This window comes from Corvus hawaiiensis, chromosome 5 (assembly GCF_020740725.1).
Source record: "Corvus hawaiiensis isolate bCorHaw1 chromosome 5, bCorHaw1.pri.cur, whole genome shotgun sequence".
In the NCBI taxonomy this organism is placed as follows: Eukaryota; Metazoa; Chordata; class Aves; order Passeriformes; family Corvidae; genus Corvus; species Corvus hawaiiensis.
This window is the reverse complement of record NC_063217.1, coordinates 72,088,468-72,110,157: the sequence shown is the minus strand read 5'-3', so window position 1 is coordinate 72,110,157 and position 21,690 is coordinate 72,088,468. Positions and strand designations below refer to the sequence as shown.

Sequence of the window (21,690 nt, the reverse complement as noted above, 5' to 3'; positions counted from 1 at the left end):
CAATTCCAGCAGATGTAATGCCACCAGGCCTTTCTCCCTTACTCTGTCCTTTACTCCATGAAGACATACCATGCTTTGCCCATAAATGCCATGTATTGTGGCTGTGATGATGGGACAGCGAAACCACTTCACACTCCAGTAGATCAGGCCCCCATCCATTTTTCTCTATTCAGCCATTCCCATCCACCCAGAACATTTTATAATCAGCTCCCTTTCCTCCTCATGCTGAATCTACAGCAACATTTATAGAGCCATCTTTTCTTCCTTGCAAAGTTCAACAAATTTAAAACAAAGCCCAAATACGGTGATATCAAAGGAACAGATAGATGGAGCACCTGAAAAACACCAGTAATACCTCATGAGTTCACCTGGTGGTACGGAGATCCAAATTTCTGCCAAACATTCAAGATCATTCAAACTTTCAGCTACTGTTTGCTTGGGGCTTTTTTGGCCTAGGTTCAGCTTGGAGCCATTTCTGTTGAAAAGACCAAACCATTCACGTGTATCGCTGAACTACCTTTTGCTAACAGCAGCCTCATTCAGCTGAAGTGTTCAGGGTATGGAAAGCAGATAGGACTTACTTGAAAATGAAGGAAGGAGACACTGCACATAGACAGCTGAAGTCATAAGCAAAATCACAGCCTCCAGATGGCTGAACTTTTATCTCATCTAATCCTCATATTTTTATAAGTTGGCATGGTGTGTCCAGATTAGTACTGAACATTATAAACCAGATTTAGTTCTGGCTAGCAGTCTTAAAAAGTGGAATAATCATTAGGAAGGTCACAGTGCAAGTCTGCTATAAAAGCCCCTTACAGCTTGTAGCAAGCAAAACCACTGTTTTGGTATGTGAGTGAAACAAATTACAGGAAGGCAATAAAGCCAGCCAAATTATGCTAAAGGGTGCTGTTGATTAACTCCACTCTGGCAGCAGTGGGAAGTGGTGATCAACAAGGACAGTACAGGGACTTTCAACTTGTCCAGTATGGTTATAGCTCTAAAATGTTGCCATTTGCCAAAAACTTAGGATAAGTTCCAGGTGTTATTTGGCATGCTAGAATGGGTGATTACTAGGATAACCCCTTGCTCCTGAGAATCAGGAATTTTCCTATGATTAGGAGCCCATGTAGAGTCTAATCCTGCCCACATTTAGATTGTTACAGATTCAATAACCTCACTGGAGCTGTTCTTAATTGATACTTAGTTATGTGCAATCAGGATCAGACCATGTAATTCTGTCCTCGTGGACATCTCCCATATGTCCAGTAGAACAGTTTGTGTTTGCCTAAGCTTGCTGACCTGTTCACACATTTCACTTTGAAAGCAAAGCATTTGCCATGGTCTGCTCCTATCCAGATGCCATATTCAGCTTTCTGCGGAAATACTGATTTCCTCTTTGAAGTGTAATGCGGCTGAAGCAAGCAAAGTATTCTGGGAAGAACAACTTCAGCATTCAAACACTTTCAAACAGAAAAAGCAATCACCAAACACAAAAAGCCCTCAGGATTTACAAAATAGATTGTCCTTTATACTGAAACATCATTAAAATGAGTTGAATGATGTTTACTCAAACTGAAACTTACCCAAGTGCAAGCTGTCGACATACAACTGTCGCATCATTATTGTCCCAATGGCTTCCACAGATTGTTCCCCAGATTCCATTCAAATAAACTTCCACTGTACCTTCAAACTCATTCTTGCCTCCCCGGAGTCTCACTGACCCTAGTTAACAGAAATTAAAAATAAACCAATTACGCCTCCAAGATACTCTTGCTCAGGTAATGCATCCCACAGAAAAGACTCTGAACCTCATTTTCCCTGAGTTCCTATTTCATGGGTTAGTAAGCTGTTTCAAAGAAATATTCTGGCACACCTAACATTCTCATACAATGATATACAAATTGAGAGAACCTTTTTTTTTTACATGAGGAAAGCATTTTGCTCCTCATACTGAAACTACATCATATTTCTGATCCTTCTGATGCTACAACTTATGCTACAACTTAGTTAAAGATCTAACAAAGAGAAAGTATTTATAGACACATAATTATTTGAATGTGATTTCCTCTACCCAAATGAGCAAAATGTATATATGTATGCATATATATAGCGTGTGTATATATATATATATATATATATATATATAAAAAATATGCTATACTTTTATCTTTCACAGAATTCCATTAACCTTAAGGGAATCAGAAAATAACCACATGGATTGCATAGCTTTTGCTCTGACCCATGTTACATTATGCATGTCATAGACGACAGCAGTTTATTTTAGCCAAAGTGCATTTGTTCATACTTTTCTCAGACAGAAAAACACTGGATGTAGTTCTGTTAATTCATGAGAGTACCAAATTCTCAGACAAAGCAAGCTAAAAACTGTAAGGAATTGTCTAAAAGAAGTGGGGAGGGGAAAAAGTGCTTCTTGAGAGCTACAGAGCACAGAAATCCACGAAAATTAGCAGATTTTGCATTTTTGCGTTACAGTAATTTTACTTGCGATGTTATATGCATCTGGTGTTGAAGGTAGCAAAGTGCCACCGGCAAAGGTGGGAAAAAGCTGGTCATAGGGATAACTACACAGTAACAGGACAGAATCAAGACAGTGCAGTAATTCAACATGAAACATTTCTGTTAAATTATTAAAGATAGCCCAGCTGTATGAATTCGTATTGCCTGAAATCCCAGTTAATCCATCTGCCTCTGTTCTGTGATCTACTTAGAAGCTACACCATCTCCCAGTTTGCAGGGGGTTTAGCAATGGGATGGAAATAGTCAGTGTTTGTGCCTGCATTTCATTTTATAGGTGTTCATCTTAGCGTAAATAATAATAATAGGTAGATCCACTTTTTCTTCTCAGCTTCTGTCCTGGGTGTAGTTCAGTGTATTTTATAAAACCACGAGGCTGAACAACTGCCAAATAACTTGAGGAATTAATTAACCTCATGTTTGGTTTGGTGTGTTCCTTTTTGCCTCCTATTTACTTCTTCAGCAGTAACTTACTGTGCAGTAAATTACAAACAATATTTATTCAACTCATGTTACAGAGTGAGCTATTATTCCTAAGAGAGGATTAGTACTGAGTCAAATATAACTCTACTGTAGACATGTTGCACATCATTTATCTGTCTTTACCATTTTTCTCTTTGTGTTTTTCTGTATATGTCACAGACAGAGTCTGGAATTCTGTTTATTTCTGCTCTTCACCAGACTTTTGTATAGACTATTATTTTCACTTGAAACGTCAACTGCAGTCATAGCAAAGTGATTCCTGACATACCAGAAAGCAAGTTTGAAGATGTCATCTCCAAAAATAAGTTTATTTTAGTGCATGATTGCTTACAGTGATGCATGACACCTATTGAAATCAATACAGTGTTTCCTGAGTACACATTACACAATGCTTCTGTTCAAATATTTGAATAAGGGAATACTTGAAGAATAAAATTCTCTTCTAAGGTCTCCATGGCAGAATTTAGCTGACTCCTCTTTCTGTATTTACAGATTTCCCAATGACAGTGGTGGAAGAACTTAGTCATGTACACACAGCGAAACACACAAGAGAATTCTTAAAGGTAATTTTGTAACAAGTTTTAAATATTCTGGATTTTCACCTGGTAAATTAATCTAGAAAGAAATAAAAAGAAAGCCTTTTTTTACAAGTAGGTAATATTAAACCTGCCATTTAATAGGCGGAACCAAATATACGGTATATGCACTTTGAAGTATGTATCAACCTCTGTCATATGACCAAGTTATAATTACGTAGCAAACAAATCAAAGGACACTAACGAGAAAATTATTTCTTTGTTGTTTACTCAAGATGTTGTGGTATTCAGACACCTGGTAGTTATACTACCAGATCAAGAGATACATTAGCTGCATAGAACCTACCTCATAGAACAGAACCTTAACATCAAGACTTTCTTTCCAGTATATGAAACCCTTACTTCATAGTGAAACACAGCTCCGTGTTTCCTGTGTAAACTGATCCTAGGGAATTGCATGATAACAGCATCATCTGCCATCGTGTGTATTTATGCTGTATTACCAACCATCTGTTTATGCGTTAATATTTTAGTTGCAAGATAGTCAGTGTTTGCATTGTAAAATTACCAGGAAATGCTTTTTCACTTCATAGGCAGCAAGAAACCTAATATTTACCATGATTGTAAGCATACAGATTAATTCTTATTTTCACTGCTCAAGTCTACTGCTGTTCCATTGTAACACCTCAAGCACCCCAACACGTGTCTGAGGGGCTTCCTCTGTGCTGCCCCTAGTGCACAACAACTGGAGAAGGGCGTCTGCATTCCCTCTTAGAAAACAGGTCTGACTAAGTGTAGGCACTGGAGGCTCTAGGTTTCTGGAGTAGCATCTCATCTTTTTAAGCTATAATTTTTCAGCTATTTTAGTTGCTGAAGAAAACGAATCCTGTTGGGAGTAGGGCTAATGCAGTAGTATCTACTCTTTCTGCTCTCCGCCAGCTCAACACAGTGTCAGTCCTCTGCCTCAAGTGCTTATCGAACATACATTGCCTCAACACAAAGCTCGACAACATGGGACAGGAGCACCAGGATCCTGCCCATGGCTCTGCCCTCCTCAGCACTGGTCAGGAAGAGGGAGGATGAGGAGAGGTGACGTGACCCCACAATAGTTAGAAACAGGGACACGGGACACAAAGCAGGCCTACGAGACAGCTCTAGACACATACTGTGCTCTTAGGACAGACTTAATTCAGCCCTATATTAAAAAATACAATCTGCTGTCTTGACAGAAATTCCTTCATTTGTAAACATTCAAAAAGTATGTATGCATTTATTGTAATTGTGTTCTAGCTGAGGTTACTGATGGTCAATTCCTGTTGTTTACATACAGTCTGGTAATTTTAGTTGTCCTGGTATCTGCCCAAGTCAAAGTCTTTCCTATCTTCTATCACTGTTGAAAGGAGATTAAGTAATACTTGCAAATGCAAGGAAGTAAGGGTATCCAATGGGTGCTGCTGAGACTTGCTCCAGAACACCTGCCATTCAGGCTGAAGATGAGACACTCAGGAAAACAGGGGGAGGAAAACCACACAGCCAACTTTTAATTAACTCCAAAAAGCAGAAGAGCTTCAAAGGAGTTGTGCTGTTTTGCCTGGCCTCTTTTCCTATTCTTTCTCATGTATGAGATGCTGGGTAACTTCAAACTCTCTTTTATTTTTTACATTTCACTGGGAATAAGCATTGTTACTGTGTGGCTGAATTGCAAATAGAATGGGAATCACTTCCACTTCTGCTGTATGTGTAAGTGCTGCAGCAGTGGGGTTTATGGTGTTGGCTAAAGGTGTGCCATAGTTTCTTGGTAAACACCTGTGCCCAAAGGTCTGCAACTTGGCTGTAAATGTAGGCTGGGAAAAGAGGAATCAGAAGTAGAAATTGCCTGTGCCTTTCACCCTGGTGCTGTGTGCTCTGAAATGGCAGATTTAAAGCAAAGCAAAATAAGTAATTTCAATTTCGGAAATATGTAAAAACAACAAATATTTTTATTTCTGCCTTAATTTCCACGGTGTTCCAATGTGGGATAGTGCTACAGAAAGGCCCTGCAGTGATAATTCATCTCTGTTGCCTTGCAGTCAATTAGGTAAGTCCAAGCTGACATCAAGTGTGAGGGTCTCCCATTGACACATGCTGTATATCCCAGGGGACCACACTGTAACTTGTAGTATTTCAGAATACATGGGGATGATCCGTAATACATATAAAAGAGCCTATCCCAGTTTCAGAATGGAACTAATTCACTGGTTTATATGAGGTTCTTGTAAAAAAGCTACCTGTAGCACAGGTAAAACCTAACATTGGTTCAAATCAATGGAAACTTCCCTTCCCTTCCCAGATCAGGCCTGACTAAAATTGAAGAAATGAATCCTGTTGACTTCAGCAGTATTATGTATGGTGCTCACTGTGATCAATGAATGCTGTTGTCTATCACTGTCCTGAGCACTGCTCTTAGTCTAAAGTTGTAATTATTTCCCCCTGGCATTTTAACCTTGAAAAAAGGGTACCTCCATCAGAACTACTTTTTAAGAACTATCTTGAGAATCAGTAGCAGTATTGCATACTCAGGAATCCTTATATTAGAACTTTCATAAATATTGTATACACTGAGTGTGTGATGTGCTGCGTTGGTTCCTCTGCAGCACTGAGATCCATCATGTCAGCAATCAATGGTTTAAGGCTCTGAGAAACTAAATTGAAACTGATCAATGTAATGGGCTCTGAAGGACTGCAGTTGTCTTATGTGGGCAGAGCTGGAGAAAATGAGGGGTCTCACACTGTGCAGCTCTGGTAAGAATGGTTCCAGAGGAGCTGCTTCTTAGAAGGAAAATATGGACATTCATGTTTAAGTTCTAATCATAAGCTATTAAAAAAACCAAAATCCTGAAAGTCATTCCATCAACTGCTTGGACTATAGTATAACAGGAAGGGAGAATAATCTAGTGTTTAGACTATGAGCCTGAGGCTTGATTCTTCTCTCACAAAAGTGTAGTGAAGCTTTATTTGATTGACATTAGTGGAATCACCTTGCGATAAAAGCAATTTTAATGGAAAGGTTCTAAAGTCCGTCCTTTCTGACTTTTATTTCCAGTTCTACCACTGACCTCTAACAAAGCCACTTACCCTGTTTTCTCTGTTTCCTCGTCGTAATAGAAAATAATTAACCCACTTGACTCAAAGTGCTTTAAATTAGATGTGTAACAACATAGCATGAACAACATGTGCAGAAAACTGTAACTATGTGCCACACAAACATCGTGTGGCTTCCAGGTACTGAGCTAGGCCTTGTTCTTGGAGCCTGAGTACACTACAGGTAAGTTGTTACTAGCAGTAACTAAAATATTAAACTCTGGTGGACTTACACTGGCTCTGTGTAGAGGGTACTCTCATATTCACTTATTGGCCTCTGTGATGTCCTTGGTTAATCACGATAATTTATATATATTTGTATTTGGTTTACTTGCTTTCAAGGCATGAATAAGTAATGTTACCCAGATATTTTTAGAAGGAAGGAAATGAAACACCAAAACCTATTGTTTTAAACTATGAAGCTGATTTTAGACTGGTACCATACAGTGTAATTGCAAAAGCACTTTTTAAACATTTTTTCATTGTTACTGTTTAAATGTAAAGCAGTGTAATATATACACATGCACAATGTTTAGCCTATTAACTCTGCAGATAAGTCTTAATCTTTAAGCTAGAAAACCCCAGAGATTCACAAGTAAGCCTTTGAATATGGTATTGTATTTAGTTATGGCAGGTGCCTAATACTGAGTACAGGCTTCCTTAGCCCAGCTACTAAAGCAAGAGGTGCAGTGAGTTTCTCTATGAGTAGTCTGTCCCTCTCTCACTTTAACCACATCATCACATTGCCTCACTGGCATCTCTTTGCTTCTTGTAGGAAAGGAACATACTTGAGGGGGAATGTTATAATAATGTTTATTTCTGAGCAAATGGTTTGATTTGTGTCCATGTTCCTTAAGCCATCTCACTACCTCTCTAATTGCTTCCTATTGCCCCCATGGAGGCTTCTGGCTTCTGGTGATGCCACTGGAGTTTACCACGAGTCCATCAGGAACACATGATCTGTTAGAAAGTATTGGCTATTGTTCAGTAGCTGTGTCCTCTCTCTTAGCAGGGGCCAACCTGGATTTCCCTTTTCTGGGGGAACAAAGCAGCATTCTGAAAAGACTGAAGAAACACAGCTAAACCCAACTCATGCAGTATTTTGGTGGGGTTTTGCTTAAATCCCCTTTATGCTGATCTTACACAGGATTCTGAAACTTACTTTACTAAGTGCAAGATTGGGTTCTTAGCGATAAACTGCTGTGTTCTTCACTACTGTATTAGACCAAATCCTCATAAAGTATTTTGGGAACCAGACTGAAGAATTCTAAAAAAACCTATTAATATGTTGGGCTAAATTAGAGAAGCAACTGTGGCACCCTTTCTAAAAGTGAGACCAGTTAAAGGGCATGAAGTCTTCTGGGTTTTTCTTCATGTGTCTAGTTATCTTTTTTCTCCTCCATGCCATCAGCTGCCTGGTATTCTTTCCAGGGAAACATCTGTACTTCATAACGTCATTCTGTCTTCTTGAAGGAGTACATTGGACTTGGAACACAGCTTTGGAAGCTGCATTGTTTTAAAATGTGTAAATGATCAATATAGACCTTGGTGCTTCCATATCCTCTTCATGTGGTATTTTATACCAATATGTATAATTATCATGTTGTTCAAATTAGCTTTCTTTTTTTCACACACCTTCTATGGCTACTGTTGGAAGAGAAGGATAACAATCCTTTTCAGTCATCTGAAAGTAAATTAATAAAAGAAACCGCTCACAACCCAAAGTCAGCTTTCATGACAGACAAAATAATAATATTAATGATCAACTTCATTGCTGGCCTTGTGCTATTACAAAAGATGTAAAAGGAAGGACAATAAAGCGGGGAATTTTAATTTTCATTTCAACAATTACAGTTGATCATGTTTAGTACAGCTATAGATAGGACAGAAATCTTAGGTAGGAGATAATACCAGAGCAATGCAGGAAAAAATGTGAAGTCATTCAAAACCAGACTGTACATCAATAAATTTGATGCCAACACTGATGAAATGTAAAGCTGATCAAGGGCTGAATGCTGAAATTGCTGTTCAGTCCTTACAAACTGAAAACTTCCACTGAAGTCAGTGGAAGTTCAGCTGGGAGTGTGTGAGGGGAGCACAGGTCTCTTGGCTCAGCTCACGGATGTTGTTGAGCACCAGCACTAACCTGTGAACCCCATTATCCTAAGATGTGGGGGGTAAAAGAAAGACATACTGTGTAAACAGTTCGTCTTTGGAGCAAGGCATTCTTCCCAGTGCCAGTTCACTTTTGTAGACCAAGTGCTTCCCGGAGAAGTGAACCCGGTTACAAAAAAGGAATGCCAGCCAGCCTTGGCAAACTGAGCCTACTGAACGCTTACGGCACAGCTTTGAAACGCGGTTCACCTACCCAGTATTAGAAGAGCGGCGGAATAAACTCAGGCGGGACCTTCGTCTTTCCGCTGCATCCACTGATGCACGAGTTTAACTCTCCGAACAGCACTGGCGGTCACTTTGGCAGACAGTGTCCGTCCCCTCGTTCCCCGTTCCCTCCAGCGACCGGGAACCGGGTATGGGATGGGAGAACGGCGCCGCCCGGCCAAGGCTGTCTCAGTGTCTGTCTCCCCCCGCGCCCCGCAGCCCCGCGCACTCTCCCGCTCCGCCGGCACCCCGCGCCCCGGGCTCGCCCCCTCCCCGCTTACCTCGCTCGCAGTCAGCGCGGCCGCGCTCCGCCGGGCCCCGGCCGACTCCGGGGGCGCAGCCGGGCCGCCCCTCGCCGCCGCCGGGCAGGGCGCAGGAGCTGCGGCGGCCCCGCGGCGCTCGGCCCGCTGCCCCCCGCCGCGGCAGAGCGGGCGCCACGGGTGCCCAGGGGCGCTGGGCCGCGGGGAAGCCCCCGGCGGGGCAGCCGGCGGGGGGCTGCGGGGGGCGGGAGGCCGGGAGGCTGGCGAAGACCTGCGCCGGCCCGCGGGCTCCGGGGATCGCCCCTATCACCAGCGCCACCACGAAGCCGGCGAATGTCATGGTGCCAGTCCCGCCGGCTCGGGTCCATCTCCCCCTCTCATCGCGCCCGGGGTGCGAGGGGGGAAGGCGGAGCCGCGGCGTCCCGCTAATCCCCCTCGCCGCACACCCCTGCCGCCCGCCCCCGGCTGCCCGGCCCGCGGGGGCAGGGCGGGCGGCGCGGAGAGGCGCAGCACCGGCGCTGCCGGCTCCCTACCTGCCGCAGCCTGCCCAGCGCAGCGGGGAGCGGAGCGGAGCGACCGCCCGGCCACGGCCACGGCCCCTCGGGCAGCCTCGGCGCGGGGCTTACAGGGGGATGCGCCCCCGAGCCCGACCCCGGGGCTCCCCCGCCAGCACCAGGGCTGCCACGCCGATGCCGTCCCTCGCCCTCCCCGGCCGCCCCCCGGGTTCTGCGCTGCCCGCGGTCCTGCCGAGCTCCGCAGGTTCACCCCACCTCACTTGTCTCTCGCATTGGGGCTCCCCTGGAGCCACCTTCTCTGCCCTCGCCCCGTACTTGTGGCTCCCCCGACCTCCTACGCCCTCACGAAGAGCAGAAGGAGCCCGGGCAGAGCCTGGCCTGGGGAGCGTAGCTTCGGGGCGAGAGGGACATAACGGGCCCGCAGGGCCGGCTGGGGCGGCACAGGGATGGTGAGATCCCCAGGCGTGTCAGCGGGGAACAAAGGGGCTGGAACCAAACGCTGTGATGTCTTCGAGGGTTTAGCATTATCCCAGCCCCATGTGCTCTGAATAGTAATCTGCTTATTTCCAAGCGCTGCAGAGGTCTGCATGACCTGATCATGTCTGATTTCCTTGTCCCACCGAGACGGCTGTCAGTTATTGCTGCTTCTTTGTCTAATACTGTGTGGTTGTTAATTTGGGGTAGTTACTATATTTTACTTTACCGCTGGTTTTAATCTATGCCGTTCATTCTTGACGTCAAATTCTGCCTCATGGAACACATACTGTGTATTTGGCAATTTGTCTGTAATATGAGTCTGTAGATTCACCTCTTCATAAGATCCTTTTGCCTCTCCATTTTTTTTTTGTCTGCAGAGTTTTAATCTGGTTTCTGAGTGAGCACATCAGTATTTCCACTACCTTTTGTTGAGACAAAAGTCTAAAAAAAAGGGTGCTTTCTGCTTTCCATGCAGAATCTCACATATATCCAGTGAACAGAGCCCTTCCTTTAGCAGCCTCCAAGCTGTTGAAAAGGTGCAAAATGCAACTTTGCCAGTTTAAACTTTTGTTTGTAAGAACAAAAGAGCTCCAGTGCTACGGAAAGCAGGTCCTATAGTATTTGGGATTGCCTGTATTCATCTTAGTTCTGCTCATCTGTGGTTAATTCTTTATTGCAGCACTACAGTTTGTATTTTAATCTCTCACAAAGTTAAAGCATACTCTGCTGGGGTTTCTACAGCAACGTGATAACTATGCTATCACAGTGTCTGTTGCACTTCTTTGTGGACAGAAACTCACAGATTGTTCTTTCTTGCTGAGATTTCTTCTGCGGATATGTATATGCATTCTTTAAAAAAAATATCAGGACTGGTAAGAGTTTAATTTATTTTCAAAGTATTTGAATATATGCAAGGCATTAGCCTGAGAGCAACTCATTATGGCCATTTTTAAATTGTCTGAAATTCTGTTTCTGTCATGACAAGTTGGTTGCTTTTATCCTTTGGAAGGACCAGTTAAAAGCATGCTCAGCCTAGCTGGTTAAGGTTTCCTTCTTCATTGCCTAGTAAACATCAAGTACCAGAAATATTTCATTTTCCCTGACCTAAGCTCTTTTTCCAACCCTCTGTAGCCTGGAAGAGAAAGGGTTCTGCTGATCAGCACAGGGGGAAGAGAACAAATGAGTGTGATGAGTCTTGCAAAGCGCTTCAGGCAAAGCTCTGAGCCTGGCACTTACTCATGTATTCTGATTGCATTCGCCTCCCCAAGGTGTGTGGGCTCTGCAGTGAACTTTCTTTACCTATCTAGGGTAGAGGCATTTGTGCTTGAGCTTGCAAAATGGTAGTCAGCAGGATGTGGGGGAAAAGAGGAGAGGCTAAACAGGGAAAAAGGTTTGGAAGTAACTAGAATTCCAAAAGAAGCACCAAGAAGAATAAAAAGCAATGTTACAATGATTCACTTCCAAGACAGGGTTCAGGTTTAATGGAAGGATCCACATGTACAGATTCACTCTTGAACATTTTGATTTTTATCATGAGAACGAGCCTTCATTTGTTTTAGTAACTATAAATGAGCTTTCCCCATGATAGGAGGTCTGTTAATGCTACAGGAAATAATGCTTTTGTTACAATTTACAAATTAGGGACTCGGTCTGGTGTCCATTCAAGACATTGATAGTAAACTCACTGTAAAAAGGAGGGGCACTGTTCTAAGGAGTCCTGGAGCTGACAGAGGGTTTTTTGCAGGCTGTATGCTTTGCACTTTGCTTGCAGCTTCTGTCTTGGCTTGAGCATTTCCGAGTGTCTTCCCCCATATGGTTTCTCTGGTGTTTGAACAGTGTGAGCACATGCACAGTTTGTCCTTCGGCTCTGGCACTTACAGGTGCCATGTAGAGAATCGCTCTGATCTGCTTGACTGCTTTTATCACACTTGTAGGAAGCTCATTATCTCTGTGACTTCTGCCTCTGTCACATGTAGTCACAATCACTCAAAAGTTATTGGAAAGAGCAAAGACAAAGCAAGAGTTATGTTTATAGACTGTGTTTTTGAGAACCTTGATTCTTTTGGACTTAAGATGGATTCTCACACTTTAAATAACAGTAAGAAACTGCACTATGCTTTAAGGGTAGACTTTACCTTCACGTATTTAGAAACAAGAACAGAAGCTTGTTACTCTGATACAGCTTTAGAAAGATGCCAAATATGAAATGCTCTTAGTGCATTTGCTTGCCTTAAAAAGTGTTTTCTCTGCTGTACAAAACTGTTGAAAACTCATTCACAAATTGAATTGCAAATGCAAAAGAAAGAAAAATTATGTTTTCGTAGGAAAATAGGAAACCTCAAAATCAGTCTGGCCATTGCATATAACTTGGATTCTGAAATTACAGCATCCAGCTTTTCAGGGAAAAAAAGGCAAAAAATGCTGGAAAATAAACCTTTGGAAACTGTGCTAATTATACTCCTGCAGCAGCACAGAGGGACTTAAAGTCAGTAATCTGTGTTTAACAAGGCCTGTGTTTTTATAGGAAAGCAAAGGCTTGTTTTGGTCTTTTAAGATTGGTTGGGAGAATAGTCCATTAAGACGATATTACAGTGAGTGAACTGGCTCCAGGTGAAGCCCATTCCTCCTTTTGCAAAACAGCTTCAATACTTAGTATTCAGCTTGTACCTCTCGTGAACAGAGGTTTTGACAGCAGTCCCATACATCAACACTCATGACCAAAGCTGGGAGATCTGTGCCGTGCACTGGCAACTTCCATGAAAGCAGTCATAGGAAATCATCTGCCAGAATAGGTTTTCGTTTCTGTACAATTCCTCAGGGTTGACTGTTTTTTTCTCTACTGATATTTTACAGTCCCAACACCAAACTGTTGATAAAACAAAGAATAATGAATAATTCATAGTTATGAATGGATCTGACCACTCCAACACCCCCTGCTCCCCCATATTTCCGTGCATAGATTCCTTAGGTTATCTAAGAAATGGAAATTGTAAATATTCACATAATACAGAGCAGTGTGGGTTATTCATAATATGCAAGGCTTGAAAGGAAACTTACTCAAGAGCTTCCTTCATCCTAATAGCTTTCTAAAAGCACTTGATAGTTCTTCCCTGTGGCTGGTTCTGATTTTGCATCGTGTGAGGGTACAGGTTATTAGAGGACTAATTTTCAATGAGTGATTCATGTGAATAGGTGAAAATATCTGATGTGTGGGTTAACCATGCAAAAATAGTAGTCCTGCATTGCAAAAATATTTAATACCCAGCATTTAAAATTCAGCTGGAGAATCAGTCTAATTCTGCTGCCATTTGAATCAATAGGAAAATTCACTGATTAGCCTCTTCCTGTGTTCAGTAAAGCTGCTTACCTTTATTTTTTAGTCGCTCATGCAGTGTGCTGTCAGCAGAGATTTTAGAAAAGCTGAGCACTTCCAGCTGTCGGTGGAATTCAGTTAAAATACTAGTGACAAGTGAAGGCCTGACTCAGTCCTGTCTTACTGCCCCTGATAGCCCTATCCAAGGTATTCTCTCCTGCATTCCCTCAAGTTAGTGTCAAGCAGCAGCACAGATGGGACAGCTCAGAGCAAGGGCTGACTTCAGGCAATGAGATATGTGAGAAATTCCACCAAGAAAGAAGTACAAAGCAGAGAAAATGTAGTCAAACAACCAGGCACAACAATGAAATTATTTTCATACTATCTAGCTAATAGCATACTACTTTTTCTTCGTATAATCAGCTATGCTGGGGCAAATAGATCAAGTGCTGGAATAAATGGAAAAACTTAGTGGCACTTAGTGACTTAGTGGCACTTAGGGTGAGATCAAACACCAGGCTGAAGTCAGAACTAGGAGAGGAAGCAAGGCTTCACACAAAGGAGACTTCCATGTGCAAAATGAGCCATGGAATGGGTGCCGAAATGAGTCAACATTTTTAGGATGTAAGTCAGCGCTCTTATAAAATAATTTTATTCATCAGTGTCATTCTTTTTAACTACATGGGCAGCAGAAATTTGAAATGCTGCCAAGTCTGACTCAAAATTAATTTGGGTTTGTGCTTATGTGGGAGAGAATAGGCCTTTTGTTCATAATTCCATATAAGCTCTATAGGGTGACCCTGCATTACACAGGATGTAGCTGAACAGCCGGTAATTGATGAGGTTTCCATTAACACATAACACAGTGTGCACAGTAATGAGATCACAGGAAAAGCTTTTTTAAAGTGTTAAGTACTTTCTTGTACAAGGAGCCGAGTTCGTATTATAAGGGAGTAAGAAACCTGTTTTCCTGGAACAAGGCCATAAGAAACTTGATTTCCTGGAGGAGTTCAAGACGTAAGTGCATATGTGCTCAACACTGGGTTCCACAGACACGATGAAGTAACTGCAGTTAAAACTGAAAGGTAAACTGGATCATGCAAAACTGGGGACCAGTTTCTGTCGCATGTGTAAAGCAGGTTACAGGAGTACCAGGTGTAACACTTTGGAGCGCAGGAGACAGGATGTGTCCATGGAGTTGCTACTACTTCAGCAACACCCAGGAACATGCAACTGGTACAACATACAGGCCTGTTCACGCACTCCCAGGGCCATGGGGTTTGAGCCTGGTTTGATATTGCTTCCATGAGCAACCTCCAAGGACTCCTTATGTTCCTCTCACAGGAGAGTTCAACAGATCCCAAGTGTGCAGTGCCATGTGGCAGAGTGGGGAGTAAGACTGGAGTGTGAGAGCAGGAGAGCCCCAGCCTGCCTGTGTAAATACAGCAGAGGTGCTGCTCGATTTCCTGATGCTCGCAATGGGAGGTGAAGGCAGCATCCCATATGTTGCAGTCTGTTAACTAGGTGAAAGGGGAGTCTGTGTAGCCAGCCTATAAATAAGCATATTTAAAGAGGCAAGAATATGACAAAGAAGATATTTTGAAGAAATGGAATAGAAAATTGCATTTGTTAACAAACAAGCTTAATGGAGCTTTGCTTAGAAATGGAACTTCAATTCCAAACCTGACTACCCTGAGTGTATGTGGGATTTGGTAAGTGAGTCAGTCCTTTAAGGGAGACAAAACGTGAAAAAAAAAATTGATGTTTTCTTCATCATAAAACATACATTTTGGACTCTTTTTCATATAGAAGGTGGCCCTTGCAAATGAGTCAGCATTAGGTAAGCGTGCCACAGAGCAGGATTAAGCCTTATTTATACAAAACATCCCCTGTCACTGAAGACAACTGGTTCACAGAGCTGAGATATATGACCTTCTACAGTTTCCTCTGACATTCATGTGTAGAAGGTTCCTTGGGGTAAACAATGCTTTATAAATGTACTTGTTTAAATAAGTCCTTCTCTCACAAACAATCCAGGTAGTTCCCTCCAATGATTTATGTCTGGAATGGTAGCATATGTCTTCTCTTTGCTCAGAGATCAATTTCTGAAAACATTTCGTAATAATACCTATTTGAGAATTCTGCATTTCATTGCTGTGAAGTGTAAGTGCAGTGAAAATCCCAAACCACAGAAAGTGAGGCAGGCAGGGTTGGTTTGTGTTTTCATCTTCCACCTAATCCAAGTCCCACATTCCCATTAGCAGCAGTGGAATGAGGCATTTCTACTGCTTGCTACACAACCTTCAGCAGCAACACACACACAGTCTGTAAAGAAGACTTTTTGACAGAGTTTCAGAGGGAAGCAGGAATTACTTTAGTGCTGAGCTACATATATGCAATGATCTTTGGTCAATATCACCCAAATTAAATCCTACCTGTCTTAAATATTTTTGTTTTCTGCGAAAGAAATTCTAAAGACTTCATTCTCTTATTCTTAGTAATAGTTTTGGATAACAATATCATTATTTTTTCAAAAGAACATGTATTCTCATACTTACTGAAGGGAAAGCTAAAAAAACCAGTTTATACTTATTTGACTCAAAGAGACTGGGTTTGTATTGAAAGCATGAGGACTAATTTTAAATTATCTTTTGTTTTACTTGCAATTTCTATTGTTTGAGAAGTTTAGCTGTTAAGCAGGGGAGTATATTGCTGAGTGTTTACAATCCATGTTCTATTGGCTATATAGGTTAATAATTCCATTGAAACCATTGAATTCCATTGAATCATCATCTCATGTTAGTGAGTAGATATTGTGCATTATATATACAAGCCTTAGTTTGCCCATACTGGTACCATTTTAAAAAATACAGATCCCAGTAGTTCCTAGCTTGCTTTCAGAAATATATGCAGAGCTGGAGCAACCATTTCACGGTGAATACTATAAAGTGATGTACAAAGATGTACTTGGTATTTGTGCCTCCTTTCAACAATGTGTTGAAATTTTAAAATGCAGTCACATGTGCTTTAAAATAAATAAGGTGGGGATCCTGTCTACAGCTATTTCCTTGACAATCTAATGGCTCTGTGGAATTACACGTTCCAACTTACTGTTTTCATACTTAGCCATCTTGGCTGGCATAATGATATGTCAAGTAAAAGTAAAAATTAAAATTAAGCCCATTGGATTATGAAAAGCAACATATTTTTGCTGTCGATATAGCTATATGAAACACAGTTACTTCTGTTTTTATACTGATCTGTTTAGGACACTATTTTTGTAAATAAGCACTGTATTACTGTACACTCTACTTTTTTTTTACTTTTGACTTTTAAACATTGTTATTGTACACAATACCTCCTAATGGTATGTAACTAAATCCTACCAGACCAAATGTCCAGTTATATTAAGTAGAAATACTGTTAACTTGAAAAAATGTAAAATTTCAAACCTCTCCTTGCTTTATGATGATTATTACCCTGTTTTGGAACCATGTCTCAGAATGTTGCCATTATTTCAGTAGAGCCTTCATTTAGCCCTTAGAAATTGAGTAAATAACTTGTGCTGGGAGCTGTAGGAGGTGGACTTGCAATTTACATCATAGGATCATAGAACACCAGGTTGGAAGGGACCTTAAGGACCATCTGGTTCAAACTTTCTTGGCAAAAGCACAGTCTAGACAGGATGGCCCAGCACCGTTAAAAGTGTCCAATGTTGGGAAATCCACCACTTCCCTGGGGAAATTATTCCAATGATGAATAGTCCATATGTCCACTTCTTTTTTCTGCATATGTAGGTTTTTCTTCGTAAATTTCTCTCTGTATTTCCTAGGATCCAGGAAAAATGAAAAACAGAATAACTCCTTTCTCTAAGATTTAACTACAAGCCATCTTCTGGAATAACAAGAAGATAAACAACAAATTCAGGGCTATATTTTAAAATATTTTATGCAAATAACATGCTGGTGCAAAATACTCCATCTATTTCGATATGGAGGTAGCCAGGAAACATTAAATAATACTGAAAACAAAAGTACTGAGTATGTCAGGTAATAGATAAGGATGAGTTTTCTGGAACACAGAGACTTCAGACACAGGAGGTTTTCAGTGTACAAAGCTGCCATATCCGGTCACATTCTGCACAGTAGCAGTGTCCTTTATTGCCAGTCAGTGCAAACAAACCAGCTCTGAGACAACCACAGAACATGTGCACAAGTGCCACATTTAAACATAAAACTGAATGGGTTTGTTTTGCAAGCAATGACACAGATTCTGACTGTAACATAAAACTGGTAGTCTAATTTATTATCTTGTTTTAAAAACACAGGGAAAACAGGAAAATTATTCATATTTTCTGATCTCAGTGCCTGTAGAGTTAAGTCTGGAAGTCAGTGAACACTGAGACTATTGAAATATGGCCTTTTTTATTCAAAGCATTACAAATTCACACTTCTTTGATGCTTTGGTTTGTAACAGTAAAGCCAAGAGATATCATGTCATTAGAGCTGTACTGCCCTTGAGTGGATCAAATTCAGCTCAATGGTAGAACAAATAACATCACTGAATTGTGTAATTACTAGAGATTTGCTCTTGCCTCACTAAGGGGGCAGTGTTAAGGAGTAAATACAAGGCTAGATGCACTACAGTATAAAGCTGCACTCCACCCTCTCTTCTCATGCTGTATTTTAAGGCATATACACAGACATTTCTGTTGAAAAGCATTCTCTGAATGTGGTGAGAAGCCAGTATTGCCTGATCTCCAGACCAAGTGGGACTTGGGGGAAGAAATGTAAAAGGACCAAATCTTACCTTTTGCAACACAAATTAACACATTGAATTTGTAGAATAGAATAGAATAGAATAGAATAAACTACACCAGACTATTACGTGGTCCAACTGCCTGATCACCTCAGGGCCGACCAAAAGTTAAAGGCTGTTGTTAAGGGCATTGTCCAAACACCTCTAAAACACTGACAGGTTGCCTGGAACATTGACCACCTCTCCAGGGAGCCTGCTCAGTGTTTGATCATCCTCTCATAAAGAAATGCTTCCTAATGTCAAGTCTGAATAGCTGTAAATAGAATATTTTGAATTAAGAATATAGACTCTAATTTTGGTAGTTCGTGACATTTCTAGAACAAAACATGTTGATTAGAGGAATTTTTAAAAGCAGAAATCATTTTCATTCCCAGCAATTTAACAAATCCAGTGCAAGGTCTTAAAATCCTCTCGTGACCCATCCACATTTTTCAGCAAAATGAAGTTCAGTTCAAAAAGCTTCTCTAATTCTGCTCCAATCCTGCTGGTTTTCTTCCAGCAATGTTGGATACTGCTCGAGGAAGCCAGAGCAATGTTTAGTTCAGGATATTTAAGAAACTAAGTTTATTCCATGTATGGGAACTAGAAATGTTTTTATCATTTTTTAAACTTTTGTGTGCAAGTCACTTATTCTTGCTGACAAAGTAGAATGAAATACGATGCCATTCAAAAGCAAAGGAGTTACAGAATCTCTTTGAAAATTCCTGTCAATGGTCACATCCAGGTACGATTTTGTGGTGCAGAGGCAAGCAGCTCCAACATCAAGGCTTCATGTCCATCACAAAGGACATGTCCAAAGCTGGGTCAAATGGCAGTGCAACTTGATCTAGATGAAGTGTGAAATCGCACCACATGCCGGGCAAATTATCCACAGCCTGTGGCAGAGTGTTTATGAAGGCTCTGTCTTGGCTGGATGCTTGTGGGCTTACTAATGACAAGCAGTACTCGCCTAATAGAGACTCTGCTGCTACTTATTTACTTCCAGTAGCTTTTTAAACAGAAGCGCAGCTGCTGCAGTGAGTTTGTACAGGTTCAGGGGTGTGGTGTTTTGCAATACACTCATTAAGTCAGATTTGCCTTCTGGTGGGGACATAGCTTAAGGCAGAGGTAGAAAAGCAAGCGCAGCCATGGTCCCTGGGTGTTGGGATACTGTCAGTTGTTCAAAATAGGCTCCAAAACTGAGGTAACAATGTGTAAAGATATTTCGAAAGAGGTAGATCTAGGTACTTCATTGAAAGCATAGGGAAAAAGGACATGAAATAAGAAGTGTGATGTTAGTCCATGCTAACATCTGTTTTTCTATTATAAAATATTCTTATATTTTCTGTTTTTCTACTAATCTGTTTTGAGTTAAGAGATAAATTTCTTTCTCATTTCGTCTATTTGGTCCATTTGGTGTTTTTAATTTATGAATTTATTTAGCATCTAATAGGGCACAATGTAGTTTGAGTTTTGTTATGTGAAGAACAATTAAAGTGAGAGAACAGTGCTAAATTAAGCAATTTGGGCCTAATTCAGTGTAACTTTTTCAGTCATTTCTACCAACACAAAATAAGTAGCAGTTTTTTGCTAAATGGAGTAGTCTAGACTTGAATATATGTCAGTGTAACACAATTCCCAAATGGGTGTGAAATTTTATCATTATTTGTTAGTGTTTTATAAATACTTTATAATGCCATAAACGGATAAGCAAAAGTGGCAGAGCATGTCTACTTATTGCACAACCACCTGACACTGGAAGTAGATACAAGTAGGCTGGAGGACAGGAATTGAATTCAAAATTACCTCAACAATAGAAGCAATTAAAAAGATTGAATGCACCTCAGTAAAGAGAAGTTACTCAGGGATAATCAGTTAAATAAAAACAGGATGAGATAACAATTGGCTTCATAAATATGAAGGATAATATCTGGATAATGGATCAGAGTTGACGGCACTTCCACAAACTCATTAGTCACCATTAGACCAGCAAGAATTTGGTCTGATACTTACCTTAACAGGAACATGGGCTGGATACAAGGCTCGGAGAGCTGAAACCACAGCATGCACAGAGAAGAAGAAAGGCATGGAGCATTCTGCAAAACCACAACTTTTTTGTTTTGAAACAGTGCATGTGTACAGCAGAACACCTTCATAGCCATTAATGTTTGTAAAGATCAGCTCATCTTAGCAACCAGTTCTAAAAATGGAGTGCAGGCTCCTACAAACCTCATCAGATCACATCCAGGAGGAAGTGATTTTGTTACTGTGCAGAGACTTCTACTGTATTCATTACAGCCAACAATATCAAAGCAGTGTACAGTAGCATGAGACAGCTACTGAGCTTTTTTTTCCCATAACATTTCCATAGATAGGACACTATAACTAGTAATGTATTCCCAAAGGAGATAAACAACTTTTGGTATTTTAGGGTTTTAACATTTCAAAAGCTCCATCATATTTCTAGGATATTCTATCACTGAGAAATGTGAGTAGCTGGAAATGGTTTCTTTCTGTATTAGTCTACACCTCTTTCATTTCCTTGTCTTCATGCATCTTTCTCAGTTTTCAGTGTGACCTGCATAATGTCATTGACATGTACACAATATATGCCACATTCCAAAAAAGGAGAGTAACATCTTGTATCATGAAAGTATGCCAGTGTCTGGCACTCAGAAACCAGCAGAGGAACAGCATGCTCTGTGTAGCACAGAGCTGAGTGCACTTCTCAGCTCTTGCTGGCCACATCGTTGGGTCTGGCAATTACAGGAAGAATTGGTCCGTGTCAGGACAGCAAACATCAGCATTAATTGTAACTGCGGGATAATTTGTAGAGTTTCTTTATTCATTTGTTAAGTTTCCTTTTGTGAGGTAGTAGGGACTGACGTTTCTTGCGGACCTTTATTTCCGTCTTCATTCTTGTTGCATTCTGAATAGTTCTCAGAAAATCAGCATGAAATATGGATTAGACACATTCCCAGACAGACAGTACATAGGAGAGGGGACAAAGGAGGAAGCGGGAAAGACACTAAAAATCAGATGAAAATAGCTTCAAACATTCTGCAAAACTCCCTCACAGCGGAAGTTTCTAAAGGATTAGAAGATGAAAGCGAAACATGAAGGTTAACCTACAAATAACTACACTGCATGCTGGAATTGGATATAAAGGATGTACCTTAGAAAAACCGACCAGGTGCTTAAATGGTCACAGCTGCGATACGGCCTGAGCTGGGTGTCGCCTCAGGGATGGACCGTGCACTGCAGCGGCTGAGTGA

General features: G+C 41.2%; 1 protein-coding gene and 1 long non-coding RNA gene across 3 annotated transcripts in view; both read right to left on the bottom strand.

Annotated features, from left to right (window-relative positions):
* PRSS12 (serine protease 12) overlaps positions 1-9,772 on the bottom strand; it is a 33,527-nt gene extending 23,755 nt beyond the window's left edge. Inside the window, exons 1-2 of one of the 2 annotated variants that reach the window (XM_048304768.1) lie at positions 9,335-9,772; positions 1,584-1,722 (exon numbers count right to left, since the gene is read on the bottom strand). In XM_048304768.1, coding sequence (XP_048160725.1) covers positions 1,584-1,722; positions 9,335-9,653 — 458 coding nt within the window. In that variant the 5' untranslated portion in view covers positions 9,654-9,772. Of the gene's footprint in view, positions 1-1,583; positions 1,723-8,309; positions 8,374-9,334 lie in introns of those variants that run through there. The other variant, XM_048304769.1, reaches the window with a different exon arrangement.
* A 1,986-nt stretch (positions 9,773-11,758) lies between these two features.
* On the bottom strand, positions 11,759-21,678 carry LOC125326476. Its single transcript, XR_007203829.1, has 2 exons — positions 21,591-21,678; positions 11,759-17,446 (listed from the first exon to the last, which is right to left on the bottom strand). It is a non-coding gene; the product is annotated as an uncharacterized LOC125326476 (long non-coding RNA).
* Between the last annotated feature and the right edge of the window lie 12 nt (positions 21,679-21,690).